We start from the raw sequence: 21,523 nt of genomic DNA, 5'->3' as shown, positions 1-21,523 counted from the left end.
AAAAAATTTACATAAAAGCATACTTTGTAGATAAAGCTATGTTCCAAATTTCAAGTAATTCTTAACATATTGCATTCTCCTTACAACCTCCTTAAAGTTTTATTTGATAAAAGTGGAAACCGAGCATCTTATGTCAATGAAAATTCTCAAGAATATATATATATATATATATCAACAATTTCACCCTGCAAACGAGAATAACAGCTAATATATCGGGTATATCCAGAGTTGTTGGCAAGTCTCAAGGGGATAAACTGAGATCCTAATATCCTCGCACGCACGTGCACATATATGGGAAACACATTCAGTAAAGATAAATTGAACCGCTGCACCTGACGGACTCCGGTATCAAGTCGTGAGACGTTGCGTAGACATCGAGAACAGTAATTGATTGACGAGCAAGCAAAAATTTCCAAATAAAATCTTTATACTAATTTTTATTCTACTAAACTATACCATATTTTGCTCCATTCTATCTATCTTAATTTTACCTTTCAGAATATAAATATTTGAAAATAGATAAGCAAAAAAATGTACACACATGTATCCTTCTTCTTTCAAAAAAATCTAGTATAATAATCTAATCAATTTTTTTTAACTTTTAAAAGCTTAATTAAAACATAATTTTCATTAAGATAAAACATAATTTTCATTAATTTTATATTTATTCTTATAGCAAATTATAAATTTCAATATATTATAATATTGTATTTTCTCAAAAGTACGAAGAATTACTCTTTTAAAATTAAAAAAAATTACTAGAACATTGTTGCATTTAAAAATTAAATTTCATATGATCTATTATGCTAATTTATAAACACACAATGTATTATAGAAGAATATATTTTTCCAACAATTTTTTATATAACATATAAATAATTCCTGTTACTAATATGTAAATAAAAACCACGCGATATCAGAGTTAATTATTAATTAACAAGCATCTTTCCGAATTTCTAAACTCATCTATTTCTTAGAAACATGTCTTAATATAGCCTATAAGTACGCCTCCGAAGAAAGGGATCAAATTACGGAGAAAGCTCTCCCTTGATCTTCCAACTCTTCCTTTCTTATTTCACTGGTAGTGTTGTTACGAGGATAAAACGAAACATTCATCTCAGGTGAGTTTTCTTCGAAAATACACGGTCTGATGTGCTATCAGGAGATAAATCCTCAGTCCAGAAATATATCTCTGACTATAATATCGCTGTACTCATCAGTATCCTAGTAAATTAACGCAATCTTGAACAGTGAAGGATTTAACGAATCATTGATACGAATACCGATTTTATTGCACGCTATTAATCTCATATTTTAATATCTTAATAAATATTAAAATATGAGATTAATAGCACAGTTGTACTTATTAATTAATCGTTACATTACTAAATAACTTAAAGTTAATCTATTCCGTGCTCGCAGCGTTTCATTAATGACTAAAAAATTCAATAATGACATCGATAATTTCATCCTGTTACCGTACAATATGATTAATATGAGATCAAGTTAACGACTAATTAAAACGCGATGTACGTTTCATCGAAAATATGTAATCGAAATTCACTATTGTGCATGCTTTATACATTTCAAACGAATAAATCCTGCGAAATATTATTAATATATTATTAATGAAAAATCGATCGATTATTTCTTGTTACTTCAATTCGATTAAATTCTTTTCTATTACTCCACACTTTCTCGATTCAAAACCAACAATTTTTCAAAAATAGATTTAAATTGAAAAGTTCAAAGTGCGATAGTATAAATAAGTATACTGACTTGCAAAAAAACGAACCGCAAAAAAATGGACAAAAAACTGTGACATTACACTGTCCGGTTTTTTGCGGGTAAACGTATATATATTTAAAAACAAACAAAGTTAAAAAGATAACCTTTCGTAAACATTGTAAAATAATTTATACTTTCCATTTCAAATTTTTATAGTAAAGCAAAATATTTACTTCAATAAATAGTTCTCGCTTCTCGGTATGTTTACAAGTCGTGCGAATTAATTAATTACGAATTAATTATTTTGCACGATAAAAGCAATAATAAGGTACCATTTCATGAAATGCTGAAAAACAACGTCAGCACAGTCACGTAGTCCCAATTTGATGCTTAGCATGTAACGCCGAAAGTTGAATTTATTCAATTTCCAAAGTGACAGATCGCTCGGTTCAAAATTGAACGTTATATGTGACACTACATCATTTTCCTGCATTTTTCAGAGTCCAGCGTCAATATAGATCATATAATCATATATTTTGACGCTAAAAATGAGCGTTGAGCGTCAGTATAAAAGGCATCTTTTAAAGATCAATTTCAGTTAAAAATCAACATATACGATACTCGATACAAGTACAGTTATGGAAATGTGCAAACTCTACGCGATATCACTTGTCGGCTTTAACTGAAAGAATATTTAAATCGCAACATCGATATATTCATATTAGTTTTATAAATATTATTTAATCTTCAAAGAAAATTAAAGTGTTATACGTAAAACACTATATATATGCGCAGAATGATTATTGCACGGAAAATCTTTTAACCGATTGCAACTGACAACGACCTTTGGCCTTCTACTGCAGAAAGCTCGATACCTCATAAAGAACCATCTTTTAAGCGGCGTGAGAAACGGTAAGAATACAAAAAGAAGCTTTTGTAAAATGATGGCGCATCTATAGAATAATTATATACAATGATGCGAGAATATATTATTAAAATGTATCACTTTTGTATTACTGCGAACGAGCAAAATTATCAAAATTGAAAAAAAAAACAAGTACAAACAGTTTTTATAAGTATTGACACAACGATGTCAATAATTCGTTAATCGTTAAACGTTTGATTTGACATACAGCGAGATACGCTCGAATACGTTTAGCATGAGAAAAGACGAGACGTGTCACGCTTTTGTGTGCACTCTTCTGCGCGCAAACTTTTCACATTTATCGGGAACTGGGCGGAACTCGTCGAAACGAACTTCCACTTTCATCACACAAATGCATCCTTCAAGATAGAACGGTAAATGACGTAATAGCTCATCAAAAGCATTATCAATGTGTCTACAGTAGGGGAGACCGGGGCTGGTTGTCGTACGGGGTTGATTGTCAAAATGCTTATAACTCAAACAAGACACGGCAGAAAAATCTTTTTTGGCTGTAGATAGTTGATATAATATTAATTTGTTGTGTAAAATGGTTTGCACCACAAGTATTATATATATTATTTATAGCAATTTTTGAGAAAATGAAGTTGGTGAGTAAATTTTTATAATCACCTATTTTGTTGTTTAACAAGTCTTTGGCATTATTAATCGTAATATCCTTGTATTCATAGAAAATTACATATCTTAGAAGATCTTTGCTACAATTAAGTAATCATTATTCTGATTAAGTTTGTGAATACAATCTCTTTTATTAAAAATGGCTATGTGGGGTAGATTGACCAAAATGAGACGAGGTTAGGTGACAATTAATTTTAATATCTTTAGAGGACACATTTTCAGAGAGAGAATATACTTCTAAATATATTATATTTCATATAGATATATGTTTTTTCATTTTTCATATTGAAACTATGATACAAAAACAAATTATGTATTTTATGATTAAAATAACTATTTTATTTGTATTAGTATTATAATTACTATTATTTCTCAAAATATAGAACTGATATTAAAATAAAAATTGTGTTTTTTATGTGTGTTGTCCATAACAAATATGCTACTGCCAATCCTAGAACGTGTGACAATCAATTCAGAACACGGGATTAATTGTCATATTTTCGCAGCTTCATTTAAAATTAAATAACTTATTTTTATGATATGATGAATTCACATGAGTAATATTTTTTTAATACCTAAAGGATGTAGGTATATTGTAACGTATATAATATTTCAAAATCAAGCATCCACTTTTTTTAAAAATCAATAATCAAAAACTGTGACAATCGGCTCCAGTCTCCCTTACTCGTGCATCACAGTAAAAAATATTTTAATGAATTCTATTGTACGTTAACGAAACAATATAACAATTTAAATAAAAATAAAAACAAAAACGAAAGAAGCATGTAAACAGTTTTTCTCATTTAACTCTCTGCGATTTGGATCTTTTTTGGCATAAACAAAATTACATTCTCAAATTTCTCCAAAATAAAAGAGATTGGAGTTGCCTTTCCTGAAATATCTTGTTAAAAAACTATTCTGTAATATAAGAGATGTGAAAAAGTAATCCTGAATTTTTCCATATTTTTTGAAAGAATAGTAAAAAAAAACAAATTGCGAACATAGGGAATAAAAACATGATGTTGCAAACGGAGGATTAAGATCTGCTTTAAAACTGTAGAAAAATTGCTCAACCCTTCTAGCATTACTGACGATTAATTAACGAACAACATTCCCCGTTTCACCCTAAATTTATCATGTCAACGTGGATCAAGCCGGTGCAAATTAACGACACAGCAAAAAGCGGAAGTAGCGAGTTTAATGACGATGAAACTTTTGCCGAGGTGCTCTTTGAAGAAAGCTTTACTTCCCTAACTATAACTTCCCGGCAATAACTTGTGACTTATCACAGGCAAGTTATATTCAGCGGCAGCTTTATTCACGATTCATGCTAGCGCGGCGAGAAAATATGACATGTCCTTATTACACTCGGAACGATATCAAAAGTGAGCACGCATTGTTTATCGTAGAAAGTGACGTGCTTAGTGATTCACGATGAAATAGTGCTTTGTGAAAGTTACCGTTGCGTCCACGGCAGTAAATATTTAGACATCGTAAATGCATACAGGTTTTCATTACACGCCGAATAGAAACTTCATTAAGTTTGAAAGTGGAACCTTTCTAAGCAATTAAACAGAAAATACGGAAAGGACAATGTATATTATGACAGAACAAGTGGTATTGAAAACAAGGAGAAAATTAATTAATATCAAATGCGCCTTTATTTTACAGCCGAAAAGGAATTCAATAATATTTAGCACTTAGAAAATTCTCGTGATAAGTCTGCGATGATTCCTCTATTTACTGTAATGGAAAATTACCTTCGCTGTGCAATGTAACCCCGTTTCACAGTAATTATAATTTATTTGCGACGTTAACGGCGACGACGTGCCGAGTTCTGACGCCATCGAGTTTATGACGTAGCTCATATCGCGCAATTCGATTATACAAAAACATAACCCAATATAACACTATTACTTGTCTTTTTCCAGATCTTTCTTTTACTTTTCTGAAATAATACAATTGAGAACTACCTCAACTTTCCATTGGAATTTTTTCATCTAAATTTTTTTCTATTCCGTGCATATATTATCATACTTTCATCTGTATCAGATTCCGATCTAAATATTCAAATGAATCCGTTCAAGAATAAAATCAGTAACCGAATTAACCAACCTTTTATAAATATTCATAGGGAACAAAAACATTAAAAAGAATGTGAAAATTTAAAGAATATTGTTGAGGAAATATCAAATAACGTAATCGATATTTTGATATGTTCATAATTAAATAAATTCATGTAATTTAATAACTACAAATTGTATTTACCTATAGTTATTATATGAGTTGCGGCTCAGGTTACTTCTCGTCCTAATGAAGCAAATTGCAATATTCACAAAATGTACAACGATGTATCGAAACACGGAGATAACCTGTAAACCGCGTATTATATAGCTTCCTTAAATTATAAAATCTTATTATTATTAAGTTATTGTGCTATGGTATGCTTAATCGATAATCTCAATTGCTTCATTTAATATTATCAAATATGATCGAAGCTATGAAATTGTAATTAATTAATTAGGCAATAATAATATTATTACATAATACTACATATATATATATTTAGTCAATTAATAATAATATTGTTCTATTATATTCACGATCAATTGCGAATACTTTCACTTTGTGTAACGATGTAACAAAATGTAAACATCCGTTCGCTTCCATGTAAACATGAGCGCGAATTAATATCGCTCATATATGATGGATGGCTAAATCGCAGAATTAATACAGAAATTAACATGCATGTTAAATTACGAACAAACTTCACGAGAACCGCAAAGCCCGCGCGTTTGAAGCATTATAATCTAATCGATCGAGATATTCGAAAGAATTGCATAATCGCGCCAATTGCGTTTCTCGCGCATTTATCCGCATTTATCGAAACCGCATTGACGTACATTCGACACAGCTTTGTTACATTCATTCACTTTTACGTGAGTAAATTTTTCTACAATCTACTATGCATAATGAAAGAAATATTAAAAACAAGAATAAAGATTAAATTTAATGAAATAATAAAATTAGAAATATATAGAGACATAAACGAAACACAATAAATACAAATAATATATAAGACATGTTATGTATCATGCCTTATGTATATTTATTATGCGTTACATAAGTTATGTTCAATTTCTATTCCTAATTTTTTTATTTCTCTAATATAATCTAAAATAATCTAAAGAAGTTCAGATGTGAAATTTTTTTTAGAGAACAGCTACGATAACATTGTATTTTTGCATCCCTGATTTCAATTAATCAAATGGTATTGTCCACGCTTCTCAATTTGCTATAGCAAACAATAACATTCCGCGATGCAACAAACAAAACGCGACAATAAACAATCATGCATTTTAAAAAGTTTATTTAGCGGGAGAGAACTTTTGTTATTTATCGTTAATATAAAAAAACCTATACATAAATTGTACTACAGTTTACATTTACGATAAATTAAATTTTAAGAAAATGTAACTTCTGTGTTAAAAAAAACTTTTTACAAGAATATATTTTTATTAATATATTATCTCATTAATATTATCATTAATATTATCATGTCAATGCAATATGATGCGTAAAAGTAAACACATTTTCAGACTCCATTGTTTCCTCTTTGTCCATCTCGCTAACAACACGGAAACAAGACCAAAATTATTAGTCTCGAGGGCACACACATACACACATTAGTAACTTTATAGAAAAGGGGCAAACAAAGCAACGGATGGCGGGTGAAGTGGAGACTCATAATTAAGTTGTTAACTAATGGGAAACATCGCAAGCAAATAAGTGTGCGCGACACTACGCACAAATTGGTGTAAGGCATTCACGTGTCCCTTCTCAAACAGGAAACGTCATCTTCTACACGTGTAAAAAGTGTGGAAATTTTTTTTTCCTAGTAAGCGATTAAATTGAATTGCTATTTCTATCGATATTTTGCAGTCACGCTTAATAAACGTCAAATCAAATTGGCAAAATCATTTAGTTATTGTTGAAAAGAAAAAAATCCAGATAAAATTTTATTATATGAAAGTAAGATAAAAATATAACCAATCAAATTTTTGTATAGATATAATTTCTTGTAGCATTTGCACAAAGATTATATAATACTTTTTTATGTGTCTATATTACATTTATTGTACAATTGATCTTGCGCATGCAAAAATGTATTGATATCTTTAATTAAAAAAGCATAATAAATCTAAAGAAAAATGTAAACTTGATTATTTAATTAAATAAGACACGATATAGATCTTATCTTTTTCAGCCATTCTAACATCTACGTTACATCATAGTCGACTCGTTGCGTATAATTAATATAACTTATATAATATTTCCGCATAAAAACGTGGAAGTTCATCTGAAGGAAGGAGTGTGTTTTGAGTGATTTAAAAAGCTAATATCGCATAGCGCAATATTAAAAAAAAAATGTTCCAAAGTAATATTAATCGTGAGAATGTTATCAGATTTTTATTCGCAAAGCAAGATTCAAAGAGATCTTAAACTCCGCCAAGTATATTAAGATTTGTTATATTGAACCATATACAATTTTCACTTTATCTCGCGCTAAATTTATCTCGACATTTGCACGTGTATTTCCGTGTGAAAAATAAGACGAGTGAAATAAAAAACAAGAAGAACGGCAAAGTAAACTTTCTCTCTCAAAAATATTATCACATTAAATATTAATAAAAAACATTAATAATTGAAATGTCCATATATTTTCGAACAAATTTAATCAAAAAAATTTACTTGTATCCGCTGATATAGTAAATGCATTATCGTTTATGATATTAAACATGTATCAGCATAAATGCCAAATTAACAAGCAAAATAAATAGCCAATTCTGATTTTTTTAATTTTAATAGAATTTTTTAATATCTACTCTCTACTACAAATAGTCGTTTAAAAAAATGACGAAAGAGGTTCTCATTGAAGAGATTCTTCACAATCATTTTATATTTATTCATATTTATGTAGTAATAAAAAAATACATTTTTATTGAAGTTGTAGATCAAAAGATACAAAATGTCGACAAATAAAAACCAGCGCGCCTCGACTTTCTTTCGCTCACTCATTTCTAGAAATATAAAAAATACAAAAAATCCGTCAGTAATATTTTTACACAAGTCTGTATTTTAATATGTTGAAGGCATATACGGATATGAAATGTTATAAAAACAGACTAAAAAAAGAGTGAGACAAAGAGGAGAATAACCGTTATTAACAAGAATTTCAATTTGTCCTCTGATGTACCTGTCTTTTCGACCATCATCAATCAGCCACGTAAAACATTCCGAAAAACAATCAAACGGTGGAAATTGAATGTTCGATTGACGTTCAGTTCACAGCTCTATTTCTAGCGCCCTTGCATCTGCTAGTAATTTATCGATATGGACACGATCATTAAAGGATCCTATACTAATTACATGGAAAATTAGATCCCGGTGAAATAAGTTAGTTTTCACATATAATGTAGTTCGTAACGTAATGAACAAAAGATGTCATATACACAAGGCTGAGTGATAGATAGTTTTTGAGCTATAGTGTATCAAAGATGTAAAACTTCATAGAACATCTTTGATACATCATAGCTAAAAAATTATCCATTATTGAGATCTTATGTTCATCATATTATGGAGCCTTGTGTCTATGACACCTTTTGTTCATCACATTATGGAACCTTGTGTCTATGACATTTTTTGTTTATCACGTTCCAAGCTATAAAAAATAATATATATTATTATAATGAAGACTAACTTCGTTTCAGTTTTAGTTGAACACTCTTTTAGGAAGTTGAGGCGCAGTGATTTTTATTTGTATTTTTGGATCTGTGACTTTAATAAAAGTGTTTTTTTTTTATTACTACATAAATGTGAATAAATATAAAATAATTATGAAGAAACATTATCTCTCCAACGTTCGTAACTTTTTTAATGACTTTATTTGTAGATATTGAAAATTTAAATTAAAATTAAAAATCAGGATTAACTATTTCAATTATTTCACCGGAATCTAACTTTCCATATATATATGCGGAATCCTCTAATTCGAAATAAAATATTCAAAATACAGCACTGAAAGTAGAAAAAAATAGCACATACTCCGGAAAACAATTATACACAATGCTAAACAAAAACGATATTGATATCCAATTATTAGGTGTTAAACTTAATTCCTACCGTTTTTCGTCTCCAAAATTGATTTGTTTCAAAGGGAAATACCTTAATCAAAGTATTATTAATAAAGTATTATTAATTAGTAATAAAGTAGAAAATTGAGGAAATTACTTTGATTAAGGTATTCATTCATTTTCCCTTCGAAACAAATCAATTTTAGAGATGAAGAACGGCAGGAATTAAGTTTAACATCTAATAAATATAACCAGCTGTTTCTAAATGAACTATAAAGATGATATTCGTATATTTCAGCTGCCTAAACAAACACGATAAAAAACAATTCAATATAATAAAAATACAACTATATGTATATGTGCAACAATTTCTGGCATTTTAATATAAGTCTCCTATAAATTTAATTTAATTATCATTACAAAAAAAATTAATACATAACAAAAGCAATTTTATATATTATCATAAAATATTTCCATCTTTTTTTTCTTTAATGCTTGTGTATATAGTATAAACAATTTTAAGTCAAAAACATAAAATACAATAATTATGGCATTAATTATGTATGACACATGTATATAGATATATGCGTTGATCGCACATACAATGACTGCCAAGTTTGTGGTCAACACTAATCTTACGATAATCATTGTTAATCTATTCTTCAATTAATATTATAAGTTAATAAAATTTGTATTACACAATCAACTTAAGAACATAATATTTAAAATACTAAAATAAGTACTCATATAATAGATTTTTATTTGTAAAGATTTTTTCTATAAATAATATAATTAAATTGATCGGAAACTTTTGGCAGCTGTTGTATTTTATTTCATTGTATACTGTCTAAATCTTTTGGAGTAAAAAGCGAGCCAGTCTTGAAAAAAAAATGAAAATTTTTCACTCTTAAACAACAATAATGGCAGATTTTTATTCTTCTCTCTATTTGTACTCCAAAAGAGTGAAATTTTACTCCAAAAGAATGAAATCTCACTCCTAAAGAGTGAAAATCTGTCACTGTTGTTCGAAAGTAAAAATATTTTCTTTCTTGTTTCAAGACTGGCTCAATTTTCAGTCTTTTGGAATAAGCTGATTTCACTCCAAAAGATTTAGAGAGTATAATCGTCCAGATAACGAAGAAGGAGGGAGGGGAGGGGTGAAACATTTCCTAGATACATGCGGGATCAAAATTCGTATTGAATTTTCGCTCGGAGGCGAAATTAATTCCCAGAACGCCGCTGCCCTACAACGCCATTTCCACCCTCTTCGCCACCTTGACATTGGCGGAATTGGGGGCAGACGATAAGCTCACCTGCTGCATCGGATACGCTGTGCTACCGACGAAAAGGTCCCATGCCCACGCGAAGATCCGCGCGCAAATGTGCATTGACGTCACCGCCACCTTATAAAGCCCACTGCTGCCTGTACCAGCGGCAGCACTCCCTGCGCCTCCGCGATTATTACAGCCTCGCGGACGCACCGATACACCACCCGGAAACGGCTCACATCTTCACGAATGATCGCACCTCACTATCGCCTCCCGCTCTCGCGCGTAATCCGAGATTATTGATCACCCACCCGATATCGATCACGACGAGTGGGCGCGGTGACCGCGAAACGCGTCCTCGGACGAAATCGACAGGTACCTTGGCATGATGGATTCGGTAACGGCCACTACACTGATAATACGATTCTCCAAAAGTTTCCACTATACTCGATTATCTCGATTACATCGCCCGATTACGCGCGGCATCGACCGGCAACTCTCCGCGACAACGTTCCGGCGATTCACTGCCACGAAAACTGCTGCGCGTCACGTCCCGTCGCGATAATCGCCGCCGTTCACTCCGCCGCAAACTTCACACGCTCCAAACGCGTTCGTTTTCATTCAGCTTCTCAGATCGATAGCAGTTTCGTTTTCAACGACTTCTCGCGTTGCAAGATACTTAAAGAAAGTCTTTCTCTTTCGCCGTCTATTCACGTGAAGTCTAATTCACATGAACAATGATGCGTTTGTTTCAAATACGACAAATGAGCGGCGATGGAGCACTGACTGTACGCGTTGCGAGAATGGCTGTTTTTTATTTTATTATTAGACTGTGCACTCTCTTTCTCGTCTTCGCCAAATATTAAACATATATCTATCTCACTTTAAATTCCAAAAATATATACAAGTTCAGTCACAGAAAACAAACCTAAAATATCACTCTCGCGCACCCAACGGTCTCGTTGAATGTTGTTGTCCGATAACGAGAGACAGGAAGAATGGTTATCTCGGTTGAAAAACTGTAGCCATTACGAGAGCCACGTACCATTCACCCCGGCACAAGGACGTCTTGTTGGTCTTGTCTGCGAATACGGCGCGTACGAACTACTTGTTGATCAGCGCCCCTGAGACTAACTGCCTGCGCACGATCCGCACTTCACCGTGAAGTTGGCGCCAACTCCGGCACGTTGACCACTAAACGCGTGAATAATTAACTGTCGCAGCTGTCCATTAATTCAAATTGTCGTTCGATGAGGGAGGGAATGATCTCCTTACTTCCTCGTGACAATACGAGCATCACGACTGACAGCTGTTATCATGACAAAAATATTCAATTCAATTCGTTGGCACTGTTTCGGTAGAATAGCGCACAAAAAAAACGTACCGATGGCCGAAACGAGTTTGTAAGAGATAATAGATACAGTGAGTGCAAAAAGTATTTGCAAAGAGAAAATATTTAAAAGAAAACTTATTTTTTAAAAGTACATATTAACTAGCAATTTTTTTATTAATAAAGAATTAAATAAACTGTATATTTCTCAAAATTTTTTATTTTACCTGAAAAGATATGTAATAATTAAAATATATTATCTTAAAAATAAACGAAAATGAAAAATCGTATTGAGCTGGGAAATAAGTTCGTTCGGTTTTATTAATTCAAAATTGTGTATACAATATTTTTTTGTTACGAATGGACAAAATTTAAATTTAAAAAAGAATTTTAAAGCGTGAAATCTCTGCTTTTTAAAAGTTCACTATATTTTTTTGAGTTTATGTAAATTTGATAATTTTTACATACCTATAGAAAACTACGACCTAAAAAAAAATGGAAAAATTTTTTTTCTCACTTTATGGACCTGCCACGTGCTCAAAAAAAAATTGTACAAATTTTCGACTATCTAATGTGAAAACTTAAACTTTTCCCTAAAAATTCGTTTTTAAAAAATGATCCTGCTATTTATTGAATTACTTAAGAGTCGTGTAAAAAATTATTCTGACTTTGATTGCACATATAACTCTGTTAAAAAACATCGTACTATAATTAAAAAAATAAATTCTTAAAGCTAAAACACTGCTCTATAAATAATTTTAAAATTTATTTTATATTTCGAAAAAATTATGTTTTATTCCATCCTAAAAAATCGAATGAACTTATTTACCAACTCAATATTACTTGAATTCACAAAAAATATTTGTATAAATTCGAGAAATTTAAATTCTAAGACTGGTATTAATTCAGAATCGATTCTTACATTTAAAACCGTAATATCTTAGGTACAGTCTTAAGATATCGTAAGCCAATCATAAGACTCTATTAGCATCTTAAAAGCTTACTTAAGACGGTCTTAGAAACGAACTATGAATACCGTCTTAAAATCAGAAATACACGCAGCTCTTTTGTTTATATTAGGTATCATAACGTATTCATTGTATATACATATAAAATGTTAATTAATGTCAATTTTCTACAAATTGTATAAATTTGTTTCCTATACGAATACTTTTTGCACTCACTGTAAGGTAATATCCATTTAACGTTGCAAATATTCTTTCATTGGTCAATTCATAAATTTTTTTTTTCTGATTGGTCAATGAAGAATTTGCAGCATTAAATAAACCGCACCTCTGAATGAGAAACGTTGCAATGATCAAAGTGATAGAAAGTTACGTAAAAAGATCCGGCCGTACGAATCGAGTTTTTGGCATACGACCTACGCTGATCATTAATCAACGAATATCGCGTGTCACAACGGTGTATACATGATTGTCCGATTATTCGGGAGGTATCCCACACTTTACCGTCTACACCGATAATATTGATGATAAACGTGCGGAAGTCCGAACGTGCAAAATCCTTCGGCAAACCGTGCTGCACACAATTCCGGGGATGCGGAAATCGTGAAAAGCGATTTTCGTGTAACACGACGCAACGAATTCCCACCGTCTCTTTCTCTCGGTCGATCCGCACAGGTGGTACCGCGACACGCTCCGACGAGAGACCGAGCGATACTGAAACTGAAACCTGAAACATGGAATCGCACGCGCGTGCTTAGACGCGCCAGACGACGCATCGCGTCCGCGTATCGCGTGTGTGCCAACTGATAACAAATTTAAACTGTCAAATCTCATATGAATGTATACAAATTTAATATAAATATGTATGCCTATACATTGAAAAGGCGATAGAAGCAAAAATATTATACTAATTGATTATGCGTAAACATAACGATAAATTTTATCTGTTGCGTTGAATTGCAACAAACCTCGCAATTTCCAATTTAATCCCTGCCTGAAAATTTTATTTAAATAATATCTCTCCGTTGAGAGAAAAATATACTAAGTTTCAATAAATAATTGTTTGAATAGTACTAATATAACATTTATTTATAGAAAATAAATATTTGCTAAATAAAAAAATATAATAGTTAAATCAAGTAAATATGCATATTAATATTTAGTTAATATTCAACTGGCACTTCAAACAAATATTTAAATTTGGTACATTTTTCTTTCAGTGTAATACAATATTTTGTACATACATTTTGAAACAGTCACGTACGACATACATGTTATATAATTTCTTTGAAGATTTAAAAGAGGGACGTTATGAAAAGGCTTGTTTTTACTGTGCTTAAGAAAAGACATCGTTTCTTATAATTTTTGAGACGAGAAATCCGATGTTGTTAGTTTAAAAGAAACACATAAAAGTAGAGTTTAACTCAGGAACAGTCACATGTTTTATACCCTAGCGGCAAGAAAGTATGAATTGTTATAAAATAAATATTATTTTCTCTTTTTTTAAACATATCTTCTTTCTTTTTTAATTAACTCTCTCTAATAAACTACTCTCTACGAATCCTTAAATATTTAATTGTCAAAAATCTGAAAAAAAGTGGTGCATATTCGTATTTAATTACATTAATTAAAATCTACATTATATTATATGAATTTTAATTAATTATATTAATTAAAATCTATTTTATATTATATTATTTATTAACAAAAAGTAAGTAATGTGCATTCGCGTCGTGCGTATTTAATTATATTAATTAAAATCTATATATATATATAAGACTTACATTGATTAAAATTTTTATTTTTTAATACTTTCGTAATAAACCACTTAATGCTTATTCCGCTACGTGCTTATATTCCGTTTAATATTTATTTGATTTCTACTTACTTTTTTTAGAAAGATATAATTAAATCCATAATGTTTTTAAATAAACCGGAAAATAATTAATATACAATATATTATTAATAATAGTGATTTTAATTGGGATATAAAAACACATCAGATGATTATTTATGTAAAAAAAAATAGGTATGACTACTCGTAAATTGAAATCAGGAAAACGCGTGACGTTATAATCATTAGCAAGACAGATCGCCATGTCACAAATCTTTATCAAAGATACACAGTGTGTTACATCATATTTTGACACTTAAAATATAGACTATCTTAATTTGCTATTTAATCTTGGAATATCTCTAAGTTTAAAGATACGCGAGTTGGTATAAAGGGAGTACTCACTCAGAACACCCCAAAAAATTTTAATTTTATAGTTATATGTTTTAATAATATATTATCAAATATATAAAATGAGGCTCGAAAGAATCTATCAGTGAAAAATATAAAAAAACCCATCACACACACAGAGCCTATATCGGCTGGTCGGATGCACAGAAAACTTTTTATTTTCGTGTGAACGTAACAAAACGAATAAAACAAACGTTTCGACCCATCAATTCGGGTTCTTATCAATATAAAATACAATTTAATAAAAATATAAGTTGGTTAATAATATATTATATTATATTATAATTATAAATTTACACTTAGTTATATCCTTATGAGATAGAAGAATACAAAAATAATAAACTTTCAGACTTCCGGGCATCTGAACAATACTTTTTATTTTTATCTTCCAGGATAATTTTAAAGAAAACTAAAATATGAGCTGTGGCTACCTACCTACCCACTCAAAGATTAATAGCAAAAATATCAGACAACTGAAAGTTTCGTGAGCTTGTACATGTTCCAGTCAGCTATATAAGTCACTAGGAGAAGCCAACGTGAACTTGTTCAAGTATACGGAAACTTTCCATTGATATTTTCGCTATTAAATACAGTATTTTTATATACAATATTTCATATTTTTAATATACACGTGTAATACAATACATTACACCATCAATACACGTACTTACAGTTAGCGAGAATAAATTCGTTTGAGAATGAATGACGTCACGCACTTTTCCGATTTTACAAATTTAATTTTTTTATGCGTTCGTCATTATATAACGTAATTTTAACTAGCATTATTGAATTCCTCGCCTCAAAAACTAAAAAACGATGTCTACTATAATATGTATACATACTTTTCCCGAGTACAGCAAAACAGTTGGACTTATTATAATACTTTTCTTTATTTACGTTTAACTGAAATTGTTAATTATATATGTATAAGATTTTCAGTATAATGAAAACGTTATTACAAATTTTCCGAAAATAACTTACTTATTAATAACATTTATTGTTACAAAAAGCCTGATGTCTCTGTTTTATAATTAGTTTTCATTACAAACAGAGCAATTACATCTTTCTCACGCACGTTATTATCCAATCTAATCTAATTTTTTGCAGGATAATTTAAATGATATATCAGATTAATGAATCTGCAGTTGTTACACAATTTTAGAAATTCTTTTTCATAACATAAATGTACGTAATAGAAGTTTGAACTTTTCTTCCTATATTAATAATTAAAGAAACAAACTATAATATATTAATTTTAATTAAAGAATTGCACGTACAGTTACGTTGCATTACAGCTAAGTATGAATATATGTACATCTAATAGTCCTATTACTGCAATTTTTGTAATTATAAAAAGATTTTTCCCTCTATCTGTCTTTTTATTTACTTTTACTTTACTAAAAGGAAAATATATATCCTTCTCTTATTTCTTAAATCAACCTTGTAACTAAAAACTGTTTTTTGCTACTGCAGATAATATAAACGATTGAGATCGACTTGCTTCGTGAATATAGGAAAGTTAGTACCGTTTATATTAGCGTTGAGTAACATATATAAATGAGAAAGTTAATTAAATATATAATTAAATATTTAATTAGTAACAAGATGAATGTAACGAATAATAACAAAGTTTATTTTTTTGTATTCTATGCTGAAACCAAATTGAAAAAAATATAAATATTATAGTTACAAAGAGAAATAGAGTTCTATGCTTACAGGATGGGCGACATCTGAATAATTAATTTAAAATCTTGAAAAGCAAAATTCAAAGTGACCTTCACGCTTGCATTTTATGTACATCAAAGCATTTTATGTACTCCAAAATAATGTAAAACTAAAAGTTACTTTTTAATCAATAATGATTTATTTTGATATCAATGCATATATTAAATTAATTAACATTATAATTAAACCAATAAGTATAACTGATTAATCATAAATATAACTGATTATCTCTTTTTAAACTAATAACAGTCCTTTGTTATGTTTTATATGGAATAATTACATATCTAATTCATCAAATGTCGATTAAATTATTTTGCTGAACAATAATCAATGCACGCAATGTATACTTTCCATTGATAAATATGTCGCTGCAGATAACAATTACCTATACATTTTACCAAATTTCGATTATTGAGATTAGTGGATATATCGATCGAGATTTGGCTGATTCGTGATTGATGAAATTCTCTGTTTAATTTTATTTTAAAAGAGGGCGAAGATAGTTACCGATCTAAATGTTAAGAACTTAAAAGTAATCATTTATAAATGTTGTTAGCGATAACATGAATACATTTCATTTCACGCATGATATGTTGCATGATGTATCATTTTAGCCTTCTTATTCGGTGAACACAACAATAAAATGATACATCATGAATGCCTTCCATTTAGTGACACAAGTTGACACAAATATCATTCCATCTTTCTTTGCATTCCATGAGTAATAATAAAAAAAGACGAAACCATATTTTGTCGACTGTGTCACTAAATGGAAGGCACTCTATGTGTATTATACTTGAAATGAAACGCACTCCAATAAGCTGCTTCAGTCAGAATAATGAACGCTACAGACTGATAAACATGAAGCTGCCAAAGTGAAGGGAAACATGAAGGGAACCTTTTATCGATAAAATACTTAATATTTATTCTGCCAAATAACGTGATAACATTTTGATATTGAGCCTTTCATTGTTCAAACGCTTGCAGTATATCTATTTTATATGTTTGTTTTAGCTTTCTTCTCTGTAACTACAATTTTGTACACATTGCACAATAAATAAATAAAAATAAAAATAAATAAATAAAAGCTGTGTTCCAAAATTTACTGTCAGTACTGAAAATTTATAATTTACGTTACGTGCACTATAGATTTTCAATACTGGCAGTAAATTTTGGAACAAAATCTATGCAATGACATTGTAACGATATCGACACTGTCATTAATTACAGAATAGGGCGGTCCGATTCAATTGTGCTTACAATGCTTAAAAATCATTTTATCCTTGTTGTTTGTCAAATGTTAAACAAAGACAAATGATGCTCATGAGTGTTGTCAGCATTAATCGGACCACGATCTTAAGTAGCTTCATGTACATACATATAGTAATGTATTGCGGCCTTTAAAGTATATTATATTAGTATAATTATTATATTATTATTATATTTAGTATATTTATTATATTATATATTATTACAATAGCGAATCCGCGTCCCCCGCCGCCCCCGCGTCAGTCGTTAGGTCGTTACCCGCAAAAAGAGGTTATGTTCAGATGTCGCACTGTGCGGACGAGTTGGTAAAAATCTAGAAAACGTATTGTTTGAATTGCTTCCCGTTTCCTGTTTCCGATATGCTGCCGCCGATTCCGGAGATTAGGTGAGATTGTACTGAGTTTCATCAGGCTTGATGAGCATCGCAATGTATTGAGGGTTGGCTAATCCTATACAAGAAGCACGCGAAAACGCTACGAAAAGTCGTACATATTATCGAACTCTGTAGGTGCGAATGTGTCTCGATCTACGCAATCTACGTAGAAAGAGAGGTTAGGATTCAAAGCTTGGGTACGTCATAAGTGAACGTAAAACAAGGAGATTGCTCGTGGATATAAGGCAAGTTTTTTTAAATTTCTAATTGCATTATGCGCAAATGCAACTTTGCTCCATTTGCACATACTACAATTAATCGATTAATAAATTAAAAAATTCGCTTATAATTATGAACGGTTGTGCAGATCGCGATACATCAGTGCTCTGTGCTACGAATCGAAACAACAGCCAGGGTTACGACATGAGCACTCAGCAGAGTCCAGCCGCCTTACAATCCACTGTCGACCGTGAGAAGGTATACACATGGATAATCGAGCTATCGAATCCAGAGACAAGGGAGAATGCTCTTCTGGAGTTGAGCAAGAAGCGTGAGGTAGTGCCTGATCTGGCACCCATGTTGTGGCACTCGTTTGGTACTACAGCCTCTCTCCTTCAGGAGATCATTAACATTTATCCCGCGATCAATCCTGCAACTCTCACTGCTTATCAGAGTAACCGGGTTTGTAATGCCTTGGCGCTGCTACAATGCGTAGCCAGCCATCCAGAAACAAGATCTGCATTTTTACAGGTAGGGTTATTCTATTATTTACAGCTTTAAATGGCGATAAAATTCTCTATCCTGCTAACTAAAAAATTAATATAAATATTGATAATATTTAAAATATAATAATTATTATTATACTGGCTGTATCTGTTTTATGAACAAAGAGGAGAATTTTATTTAACAAATGTATGTACAGTAGAACTCTGTTTATCTGTATTCCACTTGTATAAATAAGTTCATGCTCAGATTCAAATATCCGAATTCATAGCTGAGCTCCTATTATCCAAACTAAGGTGCTGTAGTGCTGTGACTTTGGGTGATAGAACTCAACATGCTTAACTCTAGTTTTTTGAACGTCAATTCCTATTATAGGAAATAAGTACTGACAGAGAGAATTAGTAAACCTCTATTATATCAAAATTATTTGATCGGAACTGTTGTCCCAGGACAAAGATAAACAGAGTTGTACTATATATACAACTAAAAGTATATTTATAAAATATCACATATGTTTAATTTCAGGCACATGTTCCATTGTTCTTGTATCCGTTTCTGCATACCGTAAGCAAGACACGCCCATTTGAATACCTTCGCTTAACAAGTCTTGGTGTGATTGGTGCACTGGTCAAAACCGATGAACAAGAAGTGATCACCTTTCTTCTCACTACTGAGATTATCCCACTTTGTTTACGGATTATGGAAAGCGGCTCGGAATTAAGTAAGACTGTGGCGACATTTATATTGCAGAAGATACTGTTAGATGACAGTGGCCTCTCCTATATCTGTCAGACTTATGACAGATTCAGTCATGTTGCCATGATATTAGGAAAAATGGTTTTATCCTTGGCCAAAGATCCTTCAGCAAGATTGCTTAAACATGTAGTACGATGTTACTTGAGACTTTCTGATAATCCGAGGTGAGTATCGGAATATGTGCGCGATACATTTTTAGAAATCCCAAAAAATTTTAACGACGATTAATTTTGTAGAGCACTGTTAGCTCTAAGGCAGTGCTTACCGGATCAGTTGAGAGATAACACTTTTGCAACATGTTTGCAAGAAGATGCCTCAACTAAACATTGGTTAAACTTGCTTCTTAAGAATCTCGAGGCCGGTCCGCAACAACCAGGTCCACCGACTCAGCCGGGTCAACAAGATCCCAGGACGATTGGTATGTCGCCGCTTACATCTTAAGGTATCCTCTTTTTTTGACGATCGTATGATATTTGGTATACGAAAATATCATATAAGGATTTTAAAACGCTTCTATCCGTTCTATACTAATTTTTACGAAATGGTGCATCATAGTAGACGGCCATCTGTATTGTTACATATAAATATGAATTGTGCTGTGAAAACTAGTAATAAGTATATCGTCGGATTGTCAAATCGAGTACGTTATGATCATTGTAAATATGTATAGACGCTTGCGGCGAAATCTACCAATTATAATCGGTTCGATTTCATTCATTCAAACTTGAAAGCTACCGATTAATAGCCTTTTTATATAAATCAAAAATGTTTTGTACGAACAAGATATGATATAGGAGGTTTTAATGTTAGATACGTAATGTATGTATAATATGTGACTATATACATAAAATATGCAAGTGTGATTATCTATCACGGTAAATCAACTTAATTTAGGTAAATGTTCACTTTTACACAGCCGACCTCCGAGTAACCTTGACCTTGACCATTAAGGACATTCGGAGGTCGTTTGGAGCTGGCTGTGTAAAGATGAGCATTTACTTTAATTTATATTAATCATTATATTTACGCTTAGACGCCGGATATTTTGGTAGATTTTACAACATAAATGCGTTATTCATTGCCTAAAAATTTTATGTCATAAATCAGTATTTGATTGCGCAAAAATTATTCTTCAATACATAAGTAAACATGAAAATATTAGATTAACATTCTTCTCTTTGTACATTACGTTGGCCTAATTAAATTTCGTTAAATAGGCAATATACAATACATAGCGTATAAAACCGAGTCGGCATCTTTGAATCACTGCCTGAGAGATAATGATTTACGTAGGATTAATTTATGCACGCATAACGAAATTGTATTTGAAGTTAGTCCCGCTATATATTGTGATTGATCGATGATGATACACTATATTTGAACCATTACGCGTAATACAATGGTATCATCTATGTCGTCAAATGATTACGAGTCATAGCTTATAAT

The 21,523-nt window shown here is 31.1% G+C and overlaps 2 protein-coding genes across 3 annotated transcripts in view; one reads left to right on the top strand and one right to left on the bottom strand.

The window, feature by feature from the left end:
* Positions 1 to 10,811, bottom strand: part of LOC108768721 (uncharacterized) — a 28,863-nt gene extending 18,052 nt beyond the window's left edge. Inside the window, exon 1 of the mRNA XM_018519257.1 lies at positions 10,737 to 10,811. Coding sequence (XP_018374759.1) covers positions 10,737 to 10,811 — 75 coding nt within the window. The remainder of the gene's footprint in view (positions 1 to 10,736) is intronic.
* A 7,701-nt stretch (positions 10,812 to 18,512) lies between these two features.
* Rcd-1 (Required for cell differentiation 1) lies at positions 18,513 to 21,440 on the top strand. Of its 2 annotated transcripts, XM_018519631.1 has the most exons (5): positions 18,513 to 18,610; positions 18,734 to 18,843; positions 18,966 to 19,348; positions 19,847 to 20,241; positions 20,314 to 21,440. In XM_018519631.1, exons 3-5 carry the CDS (start codon positions 19,022 to 19,024, stop codon positions 20,516 to 20,518), a joined length of 927 nt encoding a protein of 308 aa, XP_018375133.1. In that variant the 5' UTR covers positions 18,513 to 18,610; positions 18,734 to 18,843; positions 18,966 to 19,021; the 3' UTR covers positions 20,519 to 21,440. The 2 variants fall into 2 exon arrangements, with proteins under 2 accessions (XP_018375133.1, XP_018375131.1); XM_018519629.1 differs by lacking the exon at positions 18,513 to 18,610 and having other exon boundaries at positions 18,627 to 18,843.
* The last annotated feature ends 83 nt before the right edge of the window (positions 21,441 to 21,523 follow it).

Source organism: Trachymyrmex cornetzi, unplaced genomic scaffold (assembly GCF_001594075.2).
Source record: "Trachymyrmex cornetzi isolate Tcor2-1 unplaced genomic scaffold, Tcor1.1 scaffold83, whole genome shotgun sequence".
Lineage (NCBI taxonomy): Eukaryota > Metazoa > Arthropoda > Insecta > Hymenoptera > Formicidae > Trachymyrmex > Trachymyrmex cornetzi.
Note: the sequence above shows the minus strand (reverse complement) of the source record. Positions and strands in the feature narration are given on the sequence as shown.

Excerpts from the sequence above, each read along its gene's own strand:
- Rcd-1 (XM_018519631.1), top strand. The coding sequence starts at position 19,022 with ATGAGCACTCAGCAGAGTCCAGCCGCCTTACAATCCACTGTCGACCGT. Across the intron at positions 19,349-19,846 it reads CAAGATCTGCATTTTTACAG|GCACATGTTCCATTGTTCTT; the intron begins GTAGGGTTATTC and ends GTTTAATTTCAG. Across the intron at positions 20,242-20,313 it reads AGACTTTCTGATAATCCGAG|AGCACTGTTAGCTCTAAGGC; the intron begins GTGAGTATCGGA and ends TTAATTTTGTAG.